Below are 26470 nucleotides of genomic sequence, written 5' to 3'. Positions count from 1 at the left end.
TTCTCTAGGGTCCCACTCCATATACAACCATGCTCAGGCAACTGCTAATGATCAATGTAAAAGTTGGTGTGCAGTCACGATTGAATCTAATGAAGCTGCGTTGTTCTCCAATATCCTGACTTATGATGCGATGCCCCAGGCAGGGGAGCTTGTGCACCAGAGAATAAGGGAACACCACTTGCAGTCTGTAGTTACAGCTTCTATCGGGTTGGGTATGAATCCCGGATGTTCAGAATACAGACAGCGGCATCCCGGCAGCCAGAAACCCGAACAGATGGTAAGTATTTTCCCAACCCCTACCCTAACCCTCCCTGGTGCCTAACTCTAACCCCCCCTCCCCTAGTGCCTAAGCCTAACCTTCCCGCACCTTAATGCTAACACTCCCTACCCAGTGCCTAACCCTGCTACCTAACACTAACCCTCCCAATAACACCCGGACACTTACCTTTGGGATGCAGACAGTCGGGATACTAGTGCCGTGTTCCCAACCTGTCGGTATTTCGGTCTTGGTATTTAGACAGTCGGCATCCCACAAGCCGGGATGCCGACTACATCCCCTTCTATCCCTCCTTTATTCAACAGAATCTGGTAAGCACTAATTCAGTTACTGTATAACAAATCATACTGCAGCAGAGAAACAGGTATATTTAAATATGGTCTTTCAGCCATAAGGTAGCAGAATTTATTTATTTATGGGATAAAATAAAAAATAAATGAATAAAAACCCCAGAAAAGAAATATTTCAGGGAACACAAACATCCTTAAGGATGTCAGCCATTGAAACTTGCATTGGTCACAGAATAGGCTATGTAAGCATATGAAAACAGATCTGCTGTACAAATGTATTGTTCTCGCAAGACAGGAGCTTGGTGCTTATACAGCCTACTATGTGCAGGATAGTACAGGTGCACATGTGACAAAGAGCCATGAAATTGGGCTTAGACTGCATAAACCACAGCAAGTACTGGTACTACGAGCAGTGAAGAATCTCTCATACTTGGTAAATAGAACGTTAGACCTAGTTCCATTAAAAAAAAAAAAAAAAAACACTACCTTTTAGCATTACTGCCCCTTCAATAGGATCTTTATTCACAATAAACAGCTGAATAATAGTAATCAGCAGTTTAATCTCTAACAAAATTAAGCATAATACATATAAACATTTCCAGGCTCAAATATTATGAAAATACAGACACTAAACTATATAATGTCCCAGAGCCATCATTTATTATCTTATGACAAGGCACGAAACACAAAGCTTGGAAGGTCCTATGCAGTCAATATGACAGAAAGCCCCGCATCCTTCACACATGGTCATGGCTTTGAAGCTGCAAGAACATCGTAGAGATACTTTTTCACCACTATCGTGCTCCGTGAATACTTCCACAGAGAGTGACGCGCTGCCAGCGACCATATAGTCCCCGGGAAACCCAGAGAGCCGCACACCGGCAGAGTAACAATAGGACGTTTCCTGTGACTGCTTTGACATTTTCCCAAATAAAGTATTCTTCATTTTGTGAGGGGAAGAGAGAGAGGACAACCCTACAGGCAGCTGTACACGGACCCCAACTTCCTTTGGAAAGCAAATGAAAGGCATATCCAAATACAAAGGAACCTTATCGATTAATTCTGTAGAATCAGCCAGAAAGCGCTCCTGCTCTCCACAGCTCTCTAGACATCCCAGCGGAGTCTCCTTACATGGGGAAGGGCTTGAGTATGTACAAGGGTCTACACCAGTAGGACTATGGTTACCTGTAACACCCGATCCCTTGCCAGGAGTTGTTGCTTCAGAAGACAACAAACTAGACTGCAGGCAAGAACTTCCCTGTTCATCTTTAATCTTACCAGCCAAAGAATCTGCATCTATGGCAGGCAAGGTAGTGAATTCAGAAAGTTCTTCATGAGGAATGTTGTTCAGTACAGAATGAGGAGCTTTTGGCTGTAAAGAACCCATGTTTCCTTTATAATCACTAACTACAGAGTCTGTCTCCCATTTTCGAAGTGAAACGATTTTTTTCTGCACGGGTATGTCCTCCCACAATTTATCACAAGATGGAGAGTTATGGATCAGTGACGGCTCCTGCATTGACTCTGCCTGGTTTTGTATAGCACCATTCAATGGGTCAGATTCAATTGGCTCCTGTAACTCTAGATCCTTTGATATGTTGACCATCTGACAAGGGACACTTTCCTGAATTTGCCCGTTAGAGCAAGGATTACTCACATAGACCCAATCTGTGTTAGAAGTTGAGGCGTCACTGGTACATACTGCTAACTGATGTCCCATTGGTGAGGTTTGTGTTGCCTGCAGGTTTTCCACTAACTGGAAATGTACTACAGGTGAACTTGGGGATTCTTGCAGTCCAGCAAGGTCCAGGTCATGACTTTCCATGAGCACACTGTCACCTTCCTTTTCAGAGAACTCCTTTTCGTTCAAACTTGATGAGACCGGTTTAATTCTGTTCTGAAAAGTATTTGATACATCACCAAGAACAGATGCCACAGTCTCATAGTATTGTCCAACAGGCCCATGTCCTGTTGATCCATCGACAGGTGGAGTCACTATTCTCTCAGCAGTTAAGAGATCACCTCTTTTATTCTCCTCCTCTGTGTCCACCCCTTTATCACAGACATCTGCATTCTTTTCAGTAGTAGGGTTGTAGTCCAATGCTAGAGAAGCAAAACTCCCTTTAGGAATAGCCGCTTCGGTGGCATACCATTCTTTGGTTAGAGAGTCACAGATGTGTTCCTGCTCTTCTGGAGAGCTCCTTATCCAACTGATTTTGACACGTGGTACTTCCTGTTTCTCAGTGGTCTCCTTCACTGCAGAGGACGGCAGTAATTGTGTTCTGCAGCAATTTGTTGGTTTCTTTCGATGTCTTCTCTTTGCGGATCTTCTACTTCTCTTGGAATCTCTGGGTCTGTTTCTTTTGCTTGTGTTGTAACCTCCTCCTGGGCCTCCACCTCCACCAATGGAGGTCTGGAAGTGAGGGCCACAGGTCTGACTGTCAACAGACGAGCAGGAACGAGTCCAGCACCCAGTGGGATCAGTGTTTGGGACGATCCGGGGGCAGATCTGGTAAGCTGGCAAACCTTTAACCACCCAGGGAGGTTTGATCCGAGAAAGCTGTATCTGGAGAGAGGGAAGACAGGCGAAAAATAACAATGCCATAGATTATGAATAATTCTCTACCAAAACCAAACATGCTCATGTGACACCAGGATACTTCATTAAGTACATATAAAACCAATATATACGGCCAATGTACCTATTGTACGCTCACAATAGTGGAGCCACTTTGTGGTCTGGATTAATGTTCATGAGAATACAAACTAGCCTAGCAATTCACTAGAGCAGTAGTTCCCAAACTTTTTTTGAATCATGGCACCCTAAAGTATCACCATTATTTTCACAGTACCCCAAAGCCAAAAGTTTATTATTGAGAAATTCATAAAAAATTGAGTAAAGTTAAGTAAATTGTGCTTACCTGTCATCCTTGGGTTCAGTTATGTGGTGGTGGACAGGATGCGCCCTGCCCTTTTAGTGGCACCCCGCTAAAAACAGCCCGCCCTGTTCCTTCTGCACAAAAGTTGCGATGACCGATCTCTGCTGGGTGAATAGATGCCGTGCGCATGCGCAAGGCATCTATTCATCATGAGGGAAGAACTTGGGGGAAGCCCAGCACCTCCGTAAGTGCTGGGAACGCCACCATGGTCGGCCACTCCCTCTTTTGGGGAGCGCACAGAGACTCCCTGCCCGCGCCCTCAGTCGAGTGGGAACACTATTGGTTGTATTGTACTCTCTCACTGGGCCCGTTTCTAGCTATTTCAAGTAAAAGGAGATAAAGCCATCTGTGGCACCTGGGTACAGCACACCCAAGGAAAGCTAGGTTGTTTGTTTTATCATCAGCACAAGATTTTTAGATTTAAGTGGAAATATTTCACAGGCTGAATAGTGTTTCAACCTACATAACAGCTGCCTCTATTTTTAAAGTTAAGATAAGGCTCGCCTCATACCCGGATTGGTGGGACTTTTGGTTCCTCTTTGGTGGGCTGTGGCTTTTCGGGGTGAACACTCTGAATTGTGTTACGAAAGGACTGACGCTGTTCCATTCGTGGCTTCTTTTCGATGGAGGGGCTGGAGGTCTCTGGTTCAGTGGTCTCTCTCTTCTGCTCAGAATTTTCAGGATGAAGCTCTGGGACTCTTTCAGAGGTGGAGGGGAGGCTTCCTGCATCTCTGGGGAACAATCTCTGCTTCATAACTGGACTGTTAGCTTCCACTGCCTCTGCGCTAGCTGAAGAGGTGGCTTTGACTTCAGCAGTTGAGAGGGCTTGCTGGATTCGCTCTTTGTTTCTGTAGAGACTCCTTCGAGTTCTGCCCAGAAGCTCTGGAACAGGCTCTTCATCGTAACCAGGCTCTGAGCTTGTACGCTGTACTGGTTGCTGTACACAGGGGGTCTCAGATTGATCATATGTATCTTCTGGCTCAGAACCTAGCTCCTCAGATAATCCAAGTCTAGAAAGATAAGAGGGAAAAATATATTAAATTTAACAAATTTACAGGAAATACTGACGTGTACAAGTTTACTTCTACAAAAAGCTCCTAATAGCAGTAACATATGTCATGAATGAAGATATTGTAGATGATGCTGCAAGTGTGTGTGTGTGTGTGTGTGGGATATTGCAGACAGGCACTTTTAGCAAAAAAAAAAAAAAGTCTGTAAATGGAATTGTCTTGTGAATTGCCGGTTCCGTCTAGCTGTAGCAACTTGTACATGAATGAGGAAATATTTATTCTGGAAGGATGTTCTCACATTTCAACATTATCCACTACCATATCAGTAAATAACCTAACCTAAATTTTGAGAAAAAGGAGGTGGGTGAATGTCAGTTCTCTTCTCCCACATTTTTAATAGATTTCCAGAAAATCCCCAGCCACTTCCCACTCATCTAAATCTAGGTCAGTGGCACCACACAGAACAGCTGCATGTATACTTTTGATTATTCAAAATGTAATGTGAGATTTTTTCAATACTATCAAAAGCACAGAATAAAGCTGAAAAATAATAAAATACATTCCTCTACCTACACAATCCCACCACAAAAGCAGCTTCAGAGAGCATGCACAAAACCCAAAATATATCCAAAAGAACTGCTTACTTCTGTCCGTAAAAATCTTCAAAGAACATTTCTTTCCAGTCTTCCACCTTCTTCTCCTTGCCCATTTCTTGTCTCATTCGCAGCTGCATCTCAGGAGTAAATTCACCTACAGTTAACAGTACATTAATCCGTTAAGAGTCTCATTACACAGTAAAATTAACAGAATTTAGGGCATTTATTGGCACGTACCATCTGCAAGCCTCTCCCGCCATCTTTGGCATGCGTGAGCAAAGAACTCGTTGTTGAGGGCACTGCCACTCATCCGCAACTGTCCTTCAGGGCTGACCTTCACAGAGAGGCAAGGTTAATGCAGTAAGAACAACTAATGAAAAAGAAATGTGGGTTTTGCCCGATTTCAGATATTGCCTTATTTTTAATTCTTATAAACTCTGTCAAAATAACCTGTTACCATAATTTTACAGTCTGTTTTTGCCATGCTCATAGGTTCTTGAAATTTGTATTTTTGTTTGTTTTTTCCCCCTTATTTTTCCTTTTATGGAAACTTTGAAAATCAATAAAAAAAACTTGATAAAAAAAAAAAAAAAAAAAAAAAAAAGAAAGAAAGAAATGTGGGGGACCAGGGTACTGAGATGAAGGGGGTTATATTTAACAGGAAATGGGATCTCTACTCTAAAGAAAAAATAATACCTGTCTGTCCACCTCCGGGAGCAGAAGTAAAAGTTGCTGTTGTAGATGGGCAGGAAGAGCATTAAATGTCCGGACATTGATCAGTGCACGAAGGTTTGTGTTCACAAGGATAGAACCAGGTGTCTCAAAATCAATCTCCTCTTCTTTTTTTTTTACTTGTCCTGTGACAAGACATGTATTATAAAACCAGGCATTCGTGTATATGTTCTCAGCAAATGGGAGGGTATGAAACAAACCTGGAGCAGACACATTTTTGATACTTCGCAGGTGATGTGTAGAGTTCCCACTTAAAGTTGCATGTCGGTTAAAAGTCAGACTGCCCCCAAGGGTACGGTTACTGGAGGACTCGCTCTCTACGTGACGGACCGACAAGCCTGAGACAAAGTTTAAGAAAATACATAAAATGTTGGCTTGGTTTAAACAGAGAGTCAATAGGAAATAAAAGTATCCTAAGTCCAGAACAGGTTTCCAGCTTCTATCCTGAGTTAAAATGTCATGTTTTGGGATTCCTTTTTACTTCACAAGCGAATTCATCCATTGGAATTGCATTGTATTAATCTCTTTTGTCATCACAATATGATCTAAGCGGGAGTCATCCCTTTAAGTGCCCCCAACACAATGAAGGATGAAAAATAAATGTTTATTAATAGTATATTTAAAAAAATAATTAACAATATGTCACCTGAAGTTGATGGAAGATGAGCCCCATTTACTTTGAGGGGTGTCAGCACAACACGGGGCAGCAGGACCCCACTCCTTCTCTTCTGCTTATTCGCCTAAACAAAATCATAACAAGGAGGATATTAAGAAAAGAGAAACAAAAAAAAAGTGGATGCCAGCAGCAAACAGCCCTTAGAAAAGCAATACGCACCTGTACTAGAGATCTTGTTTCCCGGGCATTAGACTCTCGAGAGCAGGAGGCATTGACAGAAGTCTCAACTGCTACAGAGGTAAAGAGAACATAAACTATAACCAATGTCTAGCAGTGCCTATTATCACAAATTCATCCATGTTCATTGTAATACATTACCACAGGAAGGGTTGCCAAATGTTTACTGACAAAATAAAAAGGAGGATTTCTAGCCAAAGTGTTTACTGACAACCAGCCATATCATTTAGAGTTCAGAAATAGGCAAGATCAGTTCCAGGAGTTGCTGACTGGCGATTTAAGGTGTGCTTGTTCTAGCCATTGGCTGAAGACAGTTTTGAAAAATAAAATAAAAAGTTTCTTCCTCTGCTAAAATGTACACATACATTACCTAATTGTCAAGCACCTAGCACTCACCAGCAGCCACAGAGCTACCTTCAGTCCACTGGCTGCTTTCTTCATCCGCAGTGTCCTCCGTGTCTCCATCCTCGGGCAGCGACACAACCCGGGACCACTGCACAGCATTTTTCTATGAAAATAGAACAGAAATGGCTGAGTCCACACAGATACAGTCTTTTAAAATGATTTTATGAACAATTATACATTAAGTTTGACACTCTATCGACTGTGAAAATGAGAGATATGCTAAGAACTTACCTTTGTTATCTCTCTTTCTTCGAAGTCCCTAGGGTCCACAGGGTTGACCCTGGGGTATGGGTTGGGAACCAAATCCGGGCACCACGCAGTTAAAGCTTTCAGCTCCCAGGCACTGGGCCACTCTCCCTATAACCCCACCCCCAAGCCAGAGGCACCTCAGTTTGTAAGTAGCCAAAGGCCGGAGGAGGAAAGAGAACACTGGAACACACAAGAACCATCCTCACAGAGAAGGAGACTGGAAACCGGTGACCAGTAACACAGCCCATATGAAGCCAGGTGCGTCAGGGCAGGTGCCCTGTGGACTTCGAGGAAAGAGATAACAAAGGTAAGTTCTTACCATCTCTCTTATTTTCTTCTTCAGGGTCCATAGAGGGTCCACAGGGTTGACCTTGGGGATGTCCCAAAGCAGTCCTTGTAAGGGTGGGGACACTCCTGCGCTGAGAGTAGAATCCGGCACCCAAAGGAAGTATCCCGAGAGGCAAAGGTATCCAAAGGTCTGGACAGAAGACCACGTGGCCACCTTGCAAGGCAGAACAGCCAAGGCGCCACAGCGAGCTGTCCACGAGGAGCCCACAGCCGGAGTAGAATAAGCATCAACAAAAGCCGAAACAGAAAGGCCTTTGTGTGTTGGCCCCTATGAAAGCCATACGAAGCAAACTAGCCAATGATTGTTTATTTGCCGTCTATCCTTGGATATAGAGTTTGTTACCACCCTAATATGTCGCTATTGATATATATAGTTCAGGAAGCCAACTAATTGGAATTGTAACACCAAAAACTTTGGTTAGTACATTTATGGAGTTGGCGGTGCTCCCCAGAGTCAGAACAAACTAGCATATAAGTGTAGAAAAAAAAAAACTTTTGGGGGCACTCAATATGTGTATTAAACTTTCACTTTTAATAAGTATAAGATTAAAAATGTAGGTTTACACACAAAAAAACCCCAAAAATATATAGATATAGCAATGGTTGCCAATAAAGGAAACCATAAAAAAAACATACAATCATAAGTCTGAATGAAGGCGAATATTAAAAGGCAAAGGATTAATCCATTAGCGATATTCTGACTGTACCTGCCTAAAGAACGTTTGTACACTTGATAATGAGAAAATAAATCTGCGTAATAACGATATGCGAAGGACCAAAAAATTAAATCCGTTAGCAAAGCGGGAAAATACCGTACTTTCAATGTGTGTATGCCGTCTTTTTAGGAGGGTCCTTTCTGATACATATATAAGAAACCATTGTATTTGTCTATGTATCAAAAAAGACTCTCCTAAAAAGAAAGCATACACACATTGAAAGTACAGTATTTTCCCGCTCCGCTAACGGATTACATTTTTTGGTCCTTCGCATATCATTATTACGCAGATTTATTTACGCATTATCGAGTGTACAAACATTCTTTAGGCAGGTACTGTCAGAATACCACTAATGGATTAATCCTTTGCCTTTTAATATTCGCCTTCATTCAGAATTACTTATGATTGTATGTTTTTTTTATGGTTTCCTTTATTGGCAACCATTGCTATATCTATATATTTTTGTTGTTTTTGGTTTGTAAACCTACATTTTTAGTCTTATACTTATTAAAAGTTACATTTTAATACTTTAATACACATATTGAGTGCCCCCCCCAAAAAAGTCTTTTTTCTCTACACTTAAATCCATAGAGCACAAAAGAGGAGTCTGATTTCCGGAAGGAACTGGTATGGTCCACGTAAATTCCGAGATCCCGGACCACAGTCAATAAGATCCCACCAGTCGGTAGGACTGGTGACTGAAATGTCAGTACAATACGTTCCCAAATAATATGGATCCTAAAAACCACCTCAGGAAGAAACACAGTGCGACTCACAGCCCTATCTAGGTGAAATCTCCAGAAGAGGGAGCCACATGAGAACACTCCCAATTCAGACACTCTCCTGGCAGATGCAAACGCCAGAAGAAAGTGAGCCGGGAGCGGAGCATTTCCACGTGCGAACCATACTGACGGTGCAGAGACCCACCCTGTCAGGGAGGCCAGGCGGAGGGTTAGACAATCCAGCTGGAAGGAATGCCAGAACTCTGGAAATCCGAAACACCTGAGGATCATAGCTACAAGTAGGATACCATAAGATATATGTATGCCACACTCTGTGTAAGATCCCAGCAGAAGCTGGCTTATGCGCTCAAAACTTCCCGATGAAGACCGAGCCAGAGAATCCTTTGGACCACAGTAGGGATGCAGTCAAAGACAGACGATCCAGGTCCAGAGAAAGGCAAGGACCCTGAGACGACAGGTCCTGACAAAGGCAGCAGGAACGGAGTGTTCTATGAAGAGACTCCGAAAAACTAAGTACCAGTGACGTCTGAGTCAATCTGGAGCCACCAGCAGGACCGTACCTCCGCCTCGACTGAACTTCCGAAGAACTCGAGGAAGAAGGGAGACCGGAGGAAACCGGTACGCAAATTGGAAGGTCCACTTCACTGACAACGAGTCACCGGAGGTTGCTTCGGTATCTAGTTCTGGACCCCCAACACCGGCAGTGTGTGATAAGAGTCAGGAGGCCATGAGGACCACCTCTGGGAGGCCCCATCTGCTCACTAGGTGTTGAAACCTCTCATGGCGAAGAGACCAGTCCCCGGATGCACGTCGTAACGGCTGAGGAAGTCCGCTTCCCAATGGAGAACTCCCGGAATGAACACTGCAGAGCTGGCCGGGAGGTGACACTTCTGTCATTGCTGCCCAACTTCGAGTGTCTCCTAGATGTAAGCCACTGTTGTGACCTCATAGGACTGAACCTTTACAGGTTTACCGTGAAGTATGCATTAGGCCAGAGTGATGGCTCTAAGAAAGCTTGAAGTTCCAAAAAGGTGAATGGAAGAGTAGAATCGACCGACGTCCAACGGCCCTGAAAGGAGTGCGGACCGGTCACTGCGCCCCAGCCCCGGAGACTGGCGTCCATTGTAAGGAGTGCCCAGTCCGGGATTCAAAAAGTTGTGACCCTTGGTTAGATGAGATGGCCATAACCACCCAGATAGAGACAGATGCACCTCCGGGGAGAGCATAATCATCTGAACATTGATCCGATGGAGAAACCCGTTTCACCTGGAAAGGACCAGATTTTTGTAAGAGCCTGGAATGGAAATTAGGATATTCCACCATTCCAAAGGTAGACAACACGGATATCAAGACCCGCAATGCTGAGTGTAAGGACACTCGTCGACTGTGGAGACATCTGCGCACTCGTAGTTGAAGAGTGGAGATCTAATCTGACGTCAGAAGGATTCTCCGATTCTGAGAATCCAGTAGGGTCCTAGATGAATAATACCCTGTGAGGGATTCAGGGAGGACTTTTTCCCAATTGTTTAACCATTCGTGCTTGTGAAGGAAAGCAACGGTTAACCGGAAATGGCTTTGAAGTACCCTGGTAATCTTGCTAAGAGCCGGAGGCCGTCCAGAGACAGGAGCAGTCGGATACCCCGAGCAAGTGGGCTGTCATAAAAGTCAAATCTGGTAAACCCCAGTGGGCCTGTGGACAGTCCAAAGGGCAGAACCTGAAAATTGGAAGTGCTGCTGTGGCACAGCAAACCTGAGATACAGCTGATGATAGAGCTAAATAGGTACCATGTAGGTACAAGTCCCCAGGTTCCATAGCTCAGATGGAGCGTAGGGGTTCCCTCCTGAACCTAGGCACCCTTCAGGAAGTGGTTCAGGGATTTGAGATTGAGGATAGGTCCATAAGGACCATTCGGCCTCTGAACCAGAAATAAAGTAGAACAACCACCAGTCCCTCGCTGAGATAGTGGGGCTGGCATATTAACCCCTGCTTACATCAAGGACTGTATAGCTTTCTGGATTTGTAAGGCCTAGTTTGGGTCTGCAGAAGGGCCTGTGTAGCAAAACAGGTGGGGAGGCCATCTGAGCAATGAAAGGGCGTACCCATGAGAGAACCAATCTCTCTTACCCAAGCATCCATGGTGGGTTGACACCAGCATTTGGCGAACTAAAAAAGATGGCATCTCACTCTGGCCTCCCCCAGATGAAGGCCTGTCCCGTCAGGCTGAAGGGTTATCCTCAGGTATAGAAGCAAGCCGTCTGGAGTTCCAGGTCTGCTTGGTTCAGGGTATGGCGGCCCTCGTGGAGGTAGACAGCCTAGGAAAGTACTGACTTTCCATGAGGACAAAAGGACTTAACAAATGTAGTCCGAGGCCTTCCAGCGGAAGCAGTTGAAGGTGGAAATTGCCGTTTGAGATACTGCCAACGTTGCTACAATCTTGTCAAGGTCAGGGCCAAACAAGATCTCCCCATATAGGGTAATCCATTTTAAGGACTATCTTGGAGTCCACCACTGCCTTCCATGAGCGCAGTCATAGGATATGGTGGGCAGATACAGTCGCGGCCGAAACCCTGAAGTTTAGGAGACTGGCATCCAATGTTGTTACTCCAACATATGAAAACTGCATCTTGAATGTGAGCAGCAAGAGACATCTGATCCCCTGAAGTTTTTGAGGGAAAAGTGTCTACAAATGCATCAGTCCATCTCTCAATAGCATTAGCCATCCAAGCGATAGCCATGGTTGGACAGGCAACAGCCCCTGAGAGTATATGGATTTCAGGCAAAGCTACCACCTACGTATCCGTAGAATCCGTTCGGGCAGGGATGGGAGGTGTAGTAGCGCTCTTAATCAGACAAGGCGATTCGAATTACTTGCAATGACCCTCAGGGAATGGGCATGAGGCCAAACGCTTTTGTGATACCTCCTAACTGGCGATTGCCAGACCACCGCCATGTGATACACACATTGGTCAGAGAGGGGGAAAAACAGCCGAAGACACTTTAATGCTTAAACGGAGGATGATAAGATTTAGGTGCAGGTTCGACATCCTCTATAACTAGGATGGACTAGACCACCAGCACCCAAGCAGGGATAATAATACTTGATTTAGGCTCCCCCTCGAGTGAAAGGAGTAGGAGTCCGACATCATCCAGTTCACCCTTAGCTGACTGTGTTAGACAGCAGTGCAGACTGGGAAGTAACCACAGGGCATTTATTACACCATCTTGTGTTTCTTAGAAACAACATACACCCAGGGTGGCTGTTGTGGTAATCCCTGCAAGGGAAAAGACAGACTGTTGTGGTACCTGAGGAAATTGTAAGAACTGCGAGATACCCTGAGAGGGAAGGGTAGCATGTTGCAGTAACCCCAAGTGGGTTATAACCATGGGGGCCACCAGGCGATCCGCAATGGAGGCCAGGGTCTGGAGAAACAAACCGCCCAAGGGGGGTCCTTTAAGGGGCCCGGCACCCGATGGCACCTTAGACATAACCCTTCCTGAGTCAAATCCTCCATACTCACACCTGCAGCACATGACTTGCAGGAAAGCAAAAATGGGTACAGTATTGTGCTCCATTTCCTGGTCAGACATATCTGACTAACATTCATTGTGGAAATATCAAGCAGCACTATACTGGTCCTGACTGGCGCTAAGATTAGCTGCAGGGACCCACTATCAGCGTATGCAACACACAGTTCCACTTAAAATATGGAAACGTGCAGCACGCAACAGTATGTGACCAACTTCACAAATATTGACAAGTATATATATACACGAGGTCTCAGAACCACCCTAGGTACACCTGTATTAGGTCAGATTGTATAGATAAGGGATAGATGATGATTTTACGAACGGACAGGTGAGAGAATAAAGCACAGACAGTCAGCGCTAGCAGAAGTCACATACAATGCAGAAATATATATACATAAACATTACATAGAATATACTGCAAATGGCACTACATTCAACTGCCCAGATTCAGTGTCTGGGAAGGTTATAGTGCTGTGTACACTGACCCAATAGGCCAGGTACGCAGGGGGACTGGACCAACTGCTGTCCTAGTAGATCTGCGATGCACCGGAGACAACATGGCCGCTAGAGGCCTCAGAGGAAGCGTGGTCCACGGAGGAAGCAGCTCAGCGACGCCAGACCTTAGGCTGGAAAGGCGCGCTGAGCTGCGGGGAGGAGCCGCTGTAACAGGGAAGGCTGCCAGCCCTGGCCGGCTATTAACCATCGGGACGCCGGCTTCCCGCTGCCGAACTATAAGTCCCTGGTGGTCTAGTGTACACGCGGGGTATGCCTCCTGAGAGTGGGTGCCCGCCTGCCACTGCCAGCTCCTCCGGTCTGTCCCCAGAGACCAGAGGCAAAGACTGCATATACCCGCGGGTCACCACAAGCGGTGACCCACGATCTTACTTGTTCCCCGTCGATCCGGCAGCAGTCCTGGGATCCCACAGAGCACGGCTAGCACAGACTCTGGGGTCCAGCCACGATCCCCAGATCTGTACTGGCATCGCGGCGCCGGCGGGGTGGAGGAGCAGCGGCTTGGACGTCCAATGGACAGTCCGACGCTGCCGCTCAGAAGAGATCTAAAAATAAAAAAAACACAAAACTTAGCTTAGGGGCTGCTAATCAGTCCCCCTGCGATAACGGTGACCGACTCCGGCCGGGCACCAACTTAAACTGAGGTGCCCCTGGCTTGGGGGCGGGGTTGTAGGGAGAGAAGACCCAGTGCATCCTGGGAGCTGAAAGCTTTAACTGCGTGGTGCCCGGATTTGGTTCCCAACCTAAACCCAAAAGGTCAACCCTGTCGACCCTGAAGAAGAAATTACATGTTTTTGGGCGCCAAGGTATGGCAGGACTTGCAGTTCCACCACAGGTGGCATCATCATTCTATATAGAGTTAAGACTACCAAACACCTCTACATCTAAAAATATTATAGGACTTACCTGTAATTTCATTAACAAGTACTGATGGCCAACATTTTTGCTGTTGCATTAGGTCAAAACAATATGCAATAAATGTACAGTATATTAAAAAAAAAAAAAAAAAAAGGGTAAAAATAGAAGGTAAAGGCTCATCGCACTGTCCCATCTGCTGTGCAGCACAGCTGTTGGGACTATGCCGTGAATGACTGCTGTACACTCGCAGTCAGATGTACACACTACACGTGGATCCGCACAATATTTGTTGGAATGATACAATTTCCGATATATCTAATAGTGTGTACCCAGCTCAAGAATACCTCTAGTTTCTGAAGGGCTCTTTGGGGGGGTGGGGGGGGGGTTGGGTGTAGTCTGGAACCCGACGGTCTAAATGCCGACCATCGGCTTCCAGACTGCTTTATTCCGACTAGGGACGAATAACAGGCGTCTAAAGCTAGACGCCCGTCATTTGCCCGACGTCGGAAGACCGGTGCACGGCATCCCGGTCGAGCGGATGCTGGGCGCCGCAGTGGACAGCTGCAAGGGGGGGGTGGTTGTTAGGGTTTGGCACCCCCCGGAAGGTTAGGGTTAGGCTAGGGAGAGGGAGGGTTAGGCACCCCCCGGGGGACTTCGGTTTAGGCAGCGGGGAAGGGGGGGGGGGGGGAACACACCCCTGTGGGGTCAATCCAACTGCCTGCGAGGGGTGCGAGTTATAATTGCCATGGCGTTAAATCGCCAGCAACTGCACCACATCTCACACCCCTCACGGCCCACTCAGAGACTGAATTCGCACAACTTTGCTCGGAGCCCTATGGGGTTCCGAGCAAAGAGTTCGGGCTGCCATCATGGGGCTCAGAGCAAACTTGTGAGAGTTCGGGTTGCCGTCAAGTGTGACTGTTGCAATGACTTGCACCAGTGAGATCATCGCAGACAACTGGATTGAGCCCTAATACTTTGCCATTAAAAACAATCTACATCTGCTCCCTCTTATGTAGAGGCATGTTTGCCTCAATTTACAATAGGATACTCAGTCTATGGAATCCCAATGAAGGCACCATAGGGAGTGGGGAAGAGACCAAAGTTCCTCCACAGAAGTAAATGTTTCTGAATCCCAACCTCAAACTAAAGAGACATTTTAGAAGCTCTATTACAGGTGGGACTATATACCAAGTAAAATTAGTAGGACGTTCAAAGAATCCAATATGGATGCTGGAGAAAAGGAAAATGCTTGTGTATGGCATCTCTAAACTAGATGGGTCAATGTAACCACTAGTAACCTCCCTCACCTTCATAGTAAAGAGACTGATGCGCCCTGGAAGCTTGTAAAAGAGGGCTTCTCGCGTCCTGGAGTTGGAATGTAGCATGGCATTTAAACAGGCAAGTGGGGAAGATCCGCTATATGGACAAAAGACCACAATAAAAGCTTCATTAGAAAATCCTATAGACTTGCTTCCATCTCAGCCATTAACACTGCCACCTCCCAAACCCCAAGCATTTCTGCTATCCTTACCTTCTGTAGGTGCCAGGTGGATATGCAAAAAAGGAAAACAAAGAAATGGTCACTGAATAGAAAGAAATGACCACAGAATTGACATTAGAAATGTTGAATACTATGCTAGAAAAGAATACAGCTCCATCTAGCCTGCCTTTGTATTGTTACTAGATTCAGATGTTAGATTCAACATATGTGTTCTAGAACATTCTTGTACTGTACGAGTCCCCACCACAAATGCTGGGAGACCACTCCATGTAGGAATATCATTCCTTTCGTTATTTTTCAGTCTTTCTTCCTCCAAATTCAGTGTGCACACTAATATATATATTTTATGACTTTGGCTACATGCCCTCCATAACTCTATACAATACTTGAGGCTTGGTCTTACCAGGGAGCTATGAAGTAGCAACATGACCTTTTCCTCAATGCCTACCCAATCCATTCCATCATATCTGAGTGTATTTAGTCAACTCCTGTAACTAATGCCAGCCCACAAAAATATTCTCAAGTACAGTACAATAATATATTAGAAATGTCCCAGGAATAAACTACTGATCCTAATAAAGGATACATATGTATAATTTAATATACACTTGAAATAAAAAAAAAACAACAAATTGGTAAAAAGTAAATGTGATCTTCCATAGACAATAACCTTACAGCCGTATTGAGAAATATGTAATAGACTGATGACATTCACAAATTCTGTGATTCTTCTCCTCACGCCTATTTATATTCGTTTACCTCATCTTTCCATTGTAATGGCAAACTATATTGTGAATACAAGACCCTGACAGCGTTTAAGGAACAGTTTACATTTTGCGACAAACAAAACCACATATTGGCATTAAAACCATGCAAAAAAAAAAATAAAATGTAAAAGAACGGTGCCCAGTTCATTACATGTCACATAACATACTCGCACCTTCTGCTCACAGCCAACTTACTTTGTCTCCTTCAGTCCCTCGGCCTCAATCACGTTCAGAATCTGTTTTGGAGTCATAGGTGCGTCTGAGTAATTTTCTAAAACCTGAAAAAGAGAGAATCGGTCATTTCTCTAATCCAAGCCATCATCAGTCACCAGGATCCTGCAACTACGACCATAGCAGAAAACTTATGCTGATAAAATGAGTATTGCCATTGATCTGTAAGGTACCACAATGGGGAAAACAAGGCATAAATATAACAGGGTCGCAGTAGGCAGAATTCATGCAGAAAAGATTTGAAGACTGGGAGATAGATTTTAGTCTCTATATACTGAGCATTCCATCTGCACCATACCATTGATGGCTGCACAGAAATGCCAGATGCAATGGCTGCTTCAATATTGTTGTTGGATAATGCTCTTGCCTTACAGCAGCCACACGCACTTTCCCCACCATCAGCTCTGTTGCCCCACTATCTTATGCAAAAAATGCTCCAAGTCCATTTGGAGAGCGACATTGCCACTTTAGAAGTATAATACTATTCATCACAACATCATGCCAAGTTCTTACAGAACAGTGCTTAAAAGAGCTCTACTAATTCAGAAACATAAAGCGCAAGTTGTTGCTTGTGTGGTAGTGGTGGTGAGTGCTTGAGTTTTACATTATATTATAGCTACTGGTGAGGAACATTTTATTATTTTTAGAAAGCAACACCAATGACGCCAGTTGTTCAAATCAGTCACTGCCCATTGCAGCTTACCGTCTAAGCTGCCAACACACAAGCACAATACAATCCAGACTTGTCAACCAAGAAGAACAGCATCTCAATTTGCAATAAGGAATATGATCAATAGCAACATTTACTTAAACATGTTGTACTGAGCATGCATAGGTAAAAATGAAGCAACATCGTTCATTCTAGCACCCTGCACCTGTCACAACCCTCTTTCCTGCCTGTGGTGTCGCTCTCTGCTCTAGTGCTTCTAGCACATTCAGCAAATTTAACAAACTGCTGACATACAGACCTGTGTGTGCTAGAAGAACCAGAGCAGAGAGCAACACCGCAGGCAGGAATAAGGAACTGCACGGGTTGTGACAAGTGCAGGATGCTAGAATGAACACTAGAAACAAGAACCATTAAGTACTAATAGCCCAATGCAGAAGATTTCACAGAAGTATTCTGCAAAAGGCTAAGCAGAACATTAAGCTGAGTACACACATAGACCAGTTGACCTAATGTGTACCCAGCTTTAGAGTCATGTAGACATAAATGAATACCCCCTACAACAAGAAATAATCTTAATGCAGGTAGCCATTACAGCTACCAAACAAGGGTCTGGGAAGTTACACAAGCCAGGTTGACAATTATTAGATCTAACAGTTGTGCTAGGTACACACTAGGAGATACATCTTTCGGTCCATCTGGCAGTGTGTACACTATCTCTGTGAAAGACCTCTTTCACAGATATATTGCAACAGCGGTGCTTCACAGCAGATATATCTTCCAGATATAGTGCATCACATCTGTTAAGGGGGGTATCGACTTAGCGATTTAACCAAGCGATTGCACGATAAAGACGTAGTTATCGTGCAATCGCTTACAAATCGCGCATGCATCGGGCATGTTTTGGTCAGAAGCGACCAGCGATGCGCGTGCCCGCTGGTCACTTCTGACATCGCCTGTACATGCTGGTCAACCTGACGATCTGGTCAGGTTCAGCATGTGCGGGGATGAGAGATGTGCCTGGACTGAACGAGTGAACGTTCAGTCTAGGCACATCACTAGATATACAAACGAGAGCACGACAGCAATGTCGTAATCGTGTTCTTGTTTGCATATCTGTAAGTGGATACCCGCCTTTAGTGTGTGCACACGACAGATTGATTGATACATAAGGGGCCTATCCATTAGCATATGTATTTCTGAGAGATGAATGACAAGATATCTCTTGAAAATTCCGGTGGCTGTGCTGAATGATATCTGTCATGTACATGATAGATTTTGGCAAAAGACGAACGATATTGCATGACATCATTCCGGGAGTGGATTTTTTTTCTCTGTAGCTGCTGTTAATATCGTTCGTTGTTTACAGCATATAAACTGCCAGATATTTCTAATATCTGTCAGCGATATGCGATAATTGACCAACATGTTGGAGAGATGAAAGATTCAATTTATAGGCCGCGGGAGTGCGCATCTGTCATCGTTCAGGGCCTATCCATAGCAGATAAATTGAACGATATATCGTTCTATCATTCAATTTATCTGCTAATGGATAGGCCCCTATATTCTGGCCACAGGAACCAGCAATAACATCACAGCTGGTCCTTCTGACCAGATATGAAGGGCAACAGGTTGGTAAGTGTGTATGCACAAGATAGTCTGTGCATAACCTTACCAAATCGTTATGCTGAGTACACACTAGGTCGACGATTCTGATGATGGTTAAGTACATAAACACTTACCAATCATCTGCCCGATGTGTCAGGCCTGACGTCACAACTGGGTGGGAATTTCAATTTGCGTGGTTACTCACTGCCGGGTCCCTGCAGCATGTGTACGGGCGATTGAGAGGTTGCCCATACACACCAGAAGATGCACCAATATATCAGATGTGCTGCACAGCCGATGCGATGTGTCTGAACTACATCGTTCAAAGACATATCGAGAGTACACACCCGTCGACACGCTCGTGACAAATCGCACAATATATCGCCCAGTGTGTACCCAGCTTAAAGCCAGTTGGCTGAATTAATGATTTGCCGTTGAAGTGTGTACCCAAAATTAGGGCACTAGGATGGCCACCTTTTAGAATAGACAGTAGTAATACTATAATTTATAACCAATACTATCCATGGCAAGTATAAACAAATTATTAATTTAAAAGTATTTACTGCAAGCGTTTAATGGATAATACTCGAAAGATTAAAGTAACAAATTAACAAACAGCCTAATGGTGCATACACACAGTAAGATCAGACAATGATAAAGATATCGTTGTCTGATTGTTCTGCATGTGCTGGATGATCGTTATCGAACATCCAGCTCAGCACCAACCCCCAAACGACCTGGGTCCCTATAGTAACCTGGTCGATATCGGGGGGATGGGGGTTAAAAGGGGCTAAAAAATGGACAATATAAACGACCTAACGATATGTTCTCACATTTTTTGGACTGGTTTCAATAAGACAGCAGTTGGCCACATGTTTAGTGCTCCATACACTCACAACAATGATGTGTGAAAACCCTGCAATATTGAAGTTACTGATAAAATTAAAAAAATATAAAAATACATGCCACAATAAGGCTCTTAAACAATTTGCCTTAGCCAATACAAACTAAATTGCACATATGTTCTGTTGGTACCAATCTAATTGATAACTGTCTGCACATCACAAACACCCACTGACCAAACAATGGTGAGGACTGTTGAATTCAAGACAACCCACTCATACCAGTTTTATCCCATGTTCTCCATTTATCAACAGATGATACCCTCCCATGCAGTATCCCTCATTTATCACCAGATACCACGTTTGTTTTTGTTCTGTGGGGGCCAATTGTCTGTTCTTTTTCCTGTGTGGGGCCAATTTGTGAGTGTTTTCTCCCATGGGGGCTATGTGTATTTTTCCAGTGGGGGACTGATGTGCCTTAGCAATTTTAAAATCTTATTCGGTGTGCCGCAGGCTTAAAGGTTGAAAATCGCTGTCCTACACCAACCCACCCATCTTGAATATAATATTCATTGGCCTGTTTGTTTGACTATCTGGTTATGCATTCGGACAACCCTGCATTGATTTGGATAAAACCAACGCGAGGTCGTCCAGTTGGATCCTGGACAGGTTTTAAGCTGGTTAGGGTCCCAGTCAGACCTCCCATTGGTGTACGCTGGAGCAGAACTTTGATCCTGGAAGCCTGTTTTGGATGGATTTGGACAAAAACTTTAAGGTGATAACATTGGAACCCAGAAGACATACTTGGGGGTTGAGGTCATGGTCAGATCTCCCGTTGGTGGAGCCTTTTCTGGGCTCTCCACTGGATGGATTTGGATGAACACTTCACATAGGGGTGGCAATTGGAATGTCATGCATAACTTAATAACTTGAATATTTAAAACCATGCAACGCCAGGTACTTCATCTAGTTTATCATATATGCTGTGCTACTCCCATGTGTCTTCCCTCATTAATCACAGCCAGCCAATGTGATTTCACTCATGTATCAAATAACAAAAAATAAAAACACATACTAGACTAATAAATTATTAGCTTTAATTTATTTTTCTTGACGTACTCCTTGGCAGCTTGATTAGTTGATAAAGAATTGTTAGATGACCTTTCTTAAAGTGATTACAGTTAAATTGAAGATCTCCCACATGGCACCTTGCCCAACGAAGAATACATATTGATGATGGCAGAGATTGCGGTAGATAAGCTAAAAGCTGAATTTTCGCAATTTTTCTTCTGACAAACATATTATATGCCTTACACTTATCTATTTGAACCTACAAGAATTGTAGGTGTTGAGAAGGCACTACAAGGCTTGAGAGTGGCCATAAGAAGGTTCTTGGAGGAGTGGGAATTTCAAATAGGAGTACAGTGAACTGGAAATGGTGTCCCAATTTAAAAACAATCTAGGAAACTGATGTTGGGATATAGAATAGAGTTTTGTATAGTATATATGCCTCTTGAAGATATATTGAAGAAAGGAAGTCTCCTTTCTCTGTTGCATGTAGAATGGACTATACAGATTTCAAAAGAAAAAGTCTTGCATAGATGAATTGATGAAGCCTTCTTAGATCTGTAACTGCTTGAAATATTCATCATACTTTTTCTACCATGAAGATCTTGGGGTAAAAAGGTGTTCTTCTGTATAACAGGAAGCAATTAATACCCCTTTTCCACCAAAATTCCGGGTCTGACCCGGATAGGAACTCTGTTCCAACTCCGGATCAGACCCGGAATTTAGCCGGCGCCGACTCGGGATATTCCCGAGTCGGCGCCACTCACACCGGAGTCGTGACTGCATAGACCCGGCTTTCCCGGCATGAAAGTGGACGCTTGGAGATTACGTCATCTCCAACGGCCACTGAAGCCGGACCAATCGGCCGACTTGCAGCGCACTCCAGGTCATTGTGACACGGAGTGCGCTGTTCTCACAGCAGGGTTTCACGAGCTACGCCCGTGTTAAACCCTGCTATTTACCTGGGTTGGATGGCCGGGTCACTTGACCCGGCAATCCAACCCTCTCCCCTTTTACACCAGGGAGCTGCCCGGGTTAACCCTGCGATAACCCGGGTTTTAGCTCTGGTGTAAAAGGGGTATAACTGTTTTTCTAAGAGACTGCAGATTGTCCTGTAATGCCTTCAGCTCTGTGGAAACTCCTACATCTAGCATCTAAATATCATGTGACAGACGCCCAGAGAGGTGTAGCGTACAGTCTTTTTCTTTAAATTTTGCGTCTAATTCGCATAGCAGCAAAACACTACTCACAGGGCGATTAAATTGTTGGTTTTTTTTAGGCGTGATAATTAATGAGCGCCCAGTGTTGCAATTCAATTGTGCTGGGCGCTCACTAATTATCACCCTCTTCGCCCCAGGTTTAGCCATGTAAAACTGCTAAACAAGTCTAAAGTTCTGGTTAGGGCACGCTAACTGCAGATAGCGTGCCCTAACCAGGGGGTTTCTCACATTTCTGTACGCACCCTCCTGAGGGTGCAAGCAGAAATCCCGGCGCAACAATTGAATTGCTCCGTTGGGCATCTTTAAAAAAAAAAAAAGCCGTCGGCAAAATATTTGAATTGCCCCCACAGTGTGCTAGAGACACTAGGCTGCGACTCTGTGCTTCTATGAATTGTTGGAAGAAGATAATGTAGTATTTTTCTATCTTGTGGCAAATGATGGGATTTACCATTTGTTTTTGAAGCATTGTGTTCAGCTATTTTCCCCAAACAGAAAACCTCCACAATTGGAAGCATAGTTCAAAGTCTTTGAATGCGGACTGCCACCCATGGTCCCAAAGCACTTCTGGCCACCGCTGCTACAGACATACTTCAGGATGAAAATTAAATGCTAAAGCTAGGTACACACGGGAAGATATGTCGGGCCGACATATTGTACCGCGGGTACATATTAAAGCGATGTTATGAACAACGGAACGACCACTCCTTCCATCCTTCATTAACTTGAATGGGGCCTATTGCGATATTGTCAGGTTTGATGTGCAGCACATCAAACCTGACGTTGCATGCAACCGCGGGAGCATACACTGCAAAATATGTCATTACGAAATGGGAAAATCTTAAAGACATCGCTCCAATGTGTACCTAGTTTTAGTTGAGAAGCTTCACACAAACCAAGTTCTTGTTTTGTATTAACTCATTTTTGTAATTAAATATTGTCTTTTTCCTCTTGCATATCCTTATGAAGGGTCACTGCTCAAGATTTGAGTGCTCTGGAAACTGATGCCATAGCTACATTCAACTTAATATTACATCTCTTTTAAAGCAACCTTCTAATTATCTATCAACAGATCCTTTCTAACTATACCTTGTAATGATATAGTTGTCCCTTCAGACAGGCAGGCTGCCGCTGCATCAATTTCAGGCACATATAGAAGAGTCTTTATTCCAAAGGGGATACATAGCTGGGTGCACACTTAACAGATATATCTGCAGATCGAGTGATGATTATTCATACACACTGACCCCACCATCATCTGTCTTCTGGCCGCGGATCCCACTGGCCGGGGAGCGTATTGCGGCCCCCTCGCCGCAGCCTCTGCAGCAATTGTACTAGCGGTAGGCAGATATATTGGGCATCGGCTTTGCAGCACAGCCGACACAATATATCTGAACGACGTCGTTCACAAACACATCGCTGGTACACACTGGCCGACGGGCACCCGATATATTGACCGATCAATTGATTGGCCAATATATCTGCCAGTGTGTACCCAGGTCCTTTAGGATTAAACAGACACTTATAAGATATTTAACAACCTGTTGTTCTATGAACAGTCTGCTTTTTCTTTGTTGAGTCATAAATGGTGAATCTTAAAGTAGTGGCTGGCCTAGCATATCTTCTATCCCCATGATTTAGCTAAATTGATTAAATAAAACTCTTCAGTTTTAAATGCTCTAAAGGCCCCCATACATCAGAGATGGATTGTAGCAATCGTGCAATTTGCAATCGATTGTGTATAAAAATCTGCAATGTATGGGCTTCACAGATTGCAACCAAAAAGTGATTGGAATTGTTTAATCAGATTGTCCAACATGTTGGATTTCACAGATCAATTGGGGCTGTAGATTGCTAGTGTATGGTCATGATCACCAGATTTGCAGACCATTACCATGAAAATGATGGAGCCTTTCAAGATTGCCAGATCTGTGTTTGCTGCAATCGATCTGCAAATCACTGAAAAAGATCTGTAGTGTATGGGCGCAGATTGCTCGATTGGGAAATCCTAAAATCGGGCAATAAATCTTCAAATTGTTCAATTGTGGTTTTCAGATTGCTGATGTATGGGGGCCTTTAGATGTTCCCCAATCTCACCTGACTCGTTACTTGATAGTGAACCGAGTCCCACAAGGGACTCAATTGTTCTTGAGGGCCCAGGTTATGCATACTCTATGGCCACGCTTCTAGATCTTGGTCTCTTCTGTCCCTAGATATTAAATCATCCTGAAAGATTACCTAATCCAAGTAAATTACTTTTATTTGTTCACAAGGCCAAATAGGGGATTTTGGGATACAGCACCCACAACCATCAGCTAAAGATGCATCACGATTCAAAACGGTGAGATTTCCAGTTTCTTCCCTCCAGCAGACACTGCAAGAATACTGACGACAATTAATTCACAAGCTAAACCATTTCAAAAATAGCAGTGCCACTAAATCAAACTTAAGAAAGATCTTATCTAGGCACAGTGTACATCTTCCTGGGTAGAGCTCAGGCTTCATAGGTGCAAAAATCATTGTATGGTTGGTTTCTCTGCCAAGCAGAGGTTCAGGGTGCACACAACTTTCCAGCTATCAGCACTAGATAGACAGATAGAGATATATATATATATATATATATATATATATACACACACATATATATACACACACCGACACATGGGAGAAAAGTATAACTAGATACCATCAGCAACAAATGTGATATCATTAACGACTGACTTCCAGCTACACTTACCCAATGTGGGAAAAAGGGTAAAATCTGCAGCTTTGCACTTGCTATTTTTAAAAGTAGTCCCTCAAGGAGCAAAGTCTTGTATTAGCTTGCACATTAGGAGGTGCATTGCAGGAACCATTCAGATTTGATTACGTAATACACTAGCCTTTCACATACATTTGCCTCACAGAGCTGAGGCACAGGAAAAAAACACTGGTGTTTATTTTTCTGACCTCTATCAGCTAACAAAAGTGTTAACCTGAACTGGTAAAGAGGGTCGGTTTACAGTTGGTGAGTTGCTGGCTTGGCCAAGCAATAGTCAGTGACAACTAGTTCACCAGTAACCAGCAAAAATCCCTAAAGCTTTATGGGAGCGCAAGACCAAATTCCACGCCACCCCGGTCCACCGGCATTGCCACATATCCCTCTCACATCATTTGTGCAAGCCACCCCTTCCCTGCTCCCCGAATACCATATGTGTAACCAACTCCATTACTGTGCAACTCCACTGGGCCCTCCTCATATAACTCACTGTTGTGACTATTCAATTCTAAACGTGTCTACACACTAGGCAATATTTTACACAAGCCGTCTGATTCCAACGCATCGGAAAGAAAGATAGTGTAAAATATGTCCTAATCATGAGTGTCCACTCACGATCACGAAGCCGATGCGCGTACATCGCATCTTCCTGCAGGTGAGATCTGACAATTTCAGTCACGATGCACTGGAAATAGGAGGCACGATAGATTGTGGGTCAATTTGGACAGTCTAACACCAAACCGTGCCCACGACTGCCGGGGAGGTGCTAGGGACAGTTCAAGGAGGAAATCGTACACAATATAACATCGTCTAGTGTGTAGGCACCTTAAGTCATGTACTTCCATCTGCTGCATTGAATATTCGCTCATGTTTACGCACTGAGGTGTGCGCAGGAAAAATAGTAAAGATTGCTGAGTGTAAGAAGCAATAGCGTGCAGCGCCAGACACCGCAGAGGCACATAACAGAGGGCTAAGTGCATCCGCTGACCCCTCCCTAAGTATAATACCACATGTATCCGCTGCCCCCTACACAATAAAATGGGGAGGGGGGGGCGACTGCCCAGCCCACTCCGCCTCAAAATATAGTTGCCAGTATTTCGGTGCAAAAATCCTTAAAGCTTTGTGGGAACATAAGACCAAATCTCTGCGCAGTCTGCACAGTGGCGCGTGGGTGGGCACTGGAAGACTATAACTCCCAGCATGGAGTGTGCACTGGTGTATGGGATCATGCCATTTATTTGCGTGTGCTGAATGTGAAGTTTCTGGAGGCCAGAGTGACAATGGGCGGGGGAGTCACACGTACTAGCAGCAACACACGCTCAGTGCGGCGCAGCAGCAGCCGTGGAACCTAGGGACGCCTACTACATTTAGGCTCAGCTGACGGCCCCGTATGTCCCCACTCCCCACCCGCATGTACCGCCCCCTTCTCCCCGGTATGTACCATCCTGGCGGCCTCGGCCCACGTGCGTTCCCTGCGGCGCTTCTGTTTGTCCCTCATGGTGTCCGGTCAGCGGGGAGCTCGGCGCGGTCTCGACGGTAGTCTTGTTATCTGCGGATGGAACACAGCGGGGGGGGTGTTCTCGGGAGTTGTAGTCCGCTCCGGCCCGGGCTGCTTCTACAAACCGGAACCACACTCCCCACAATGCACTACGGGTACCACTTCCGCCCCACCTCGGAAATCACGTGTATGTGACCGACAACAGGTATTGGCTGACCAGCGGAATAGCACTGCTCGCGAGATTGAATACAC

At 44.6% G+C, this 26470-nt stretch overlaps 1 protein-coding gene across 1 annotated transcript; it reads right to left on the bottom strand.

Annotated features, from left to right (window-relative positions):
* Nucleotides 1-332: 332 nt before the first annotated feature.
* ASXL1 (ASXL transcriptional regulator 1) lies at nucleotides 333-26470 on the bottom strand. Its single transcript, XM_088467098.1, has 12 exons — nucleotides 26162-26470; nucleotides 16525-16607; nucleotides 15369-15477; nucleotides 7094-7205; nucleotides 6680-6750; nucleotides 6491-6584; nucleotides 6045-6182; nucleotides 5809-5969; nucleotides 5350-5446; nucleotides 5161-5266; nucleotides 4018-4516; nucleotides 333-3133 (listed from the first exon to the last, which is right to left on the bottom strand). The coding sequence occupies exons 1-12, from the start codon at nucleotides 26216-26218 to the stop codon at nucleotides 1229-1231; spliced, it is 3432 nt and encodes a 1143-aa protein (XP_088323224.1). The 5' UTR covers nucleotides 26219-26470; the 3' UTR covers nucleotides 333-1228.

This window comes from Taudactylus pleione, unplaced genomic scaffold, assembly GCF_031769625.1.
Source record: "Taudactylus pleione unplaced genomic scaffold, aTauple2 ptg000069l, whole genome shotgun sequence".
In the NCBI taxonomy this organism is placed as follows: Eukaryota; Metazoa; Chordata; class Amphibia; order Anura; family Myobatrachidae; genus Taudactylus; species Taudactylus pleione.
Note: the sequence above shows the minus strand (reverse complement) of the source record. Positions and strands in the feature narration are given on the sequence as shown.

Bases quoted from the DNA above. Each gene is read 5' to 3' on its own strand.
- ASXL1 (XM_088467098.1), bottom strand. From the start codon at position 26,218: ATGAGGGACAAACAGAAGCGCCGCAGGGAACGCACGTGGGCCGAGGCC. The intron at 7,206-15,368 runs GTGAGGGAGGTT...CTATTTTCATAG, and splicing joins TCAGTCTCTTTACTATGAAG to AAAAATGCTGTGCAGTGGTC. The intron at 6,183-6,490 runs GTGACATATTGT...ACTTTGTCTCAG, and splicing joins TCATCTTCCATCAACTTCAG to GCTTGTCGGTCCGTCACGTA.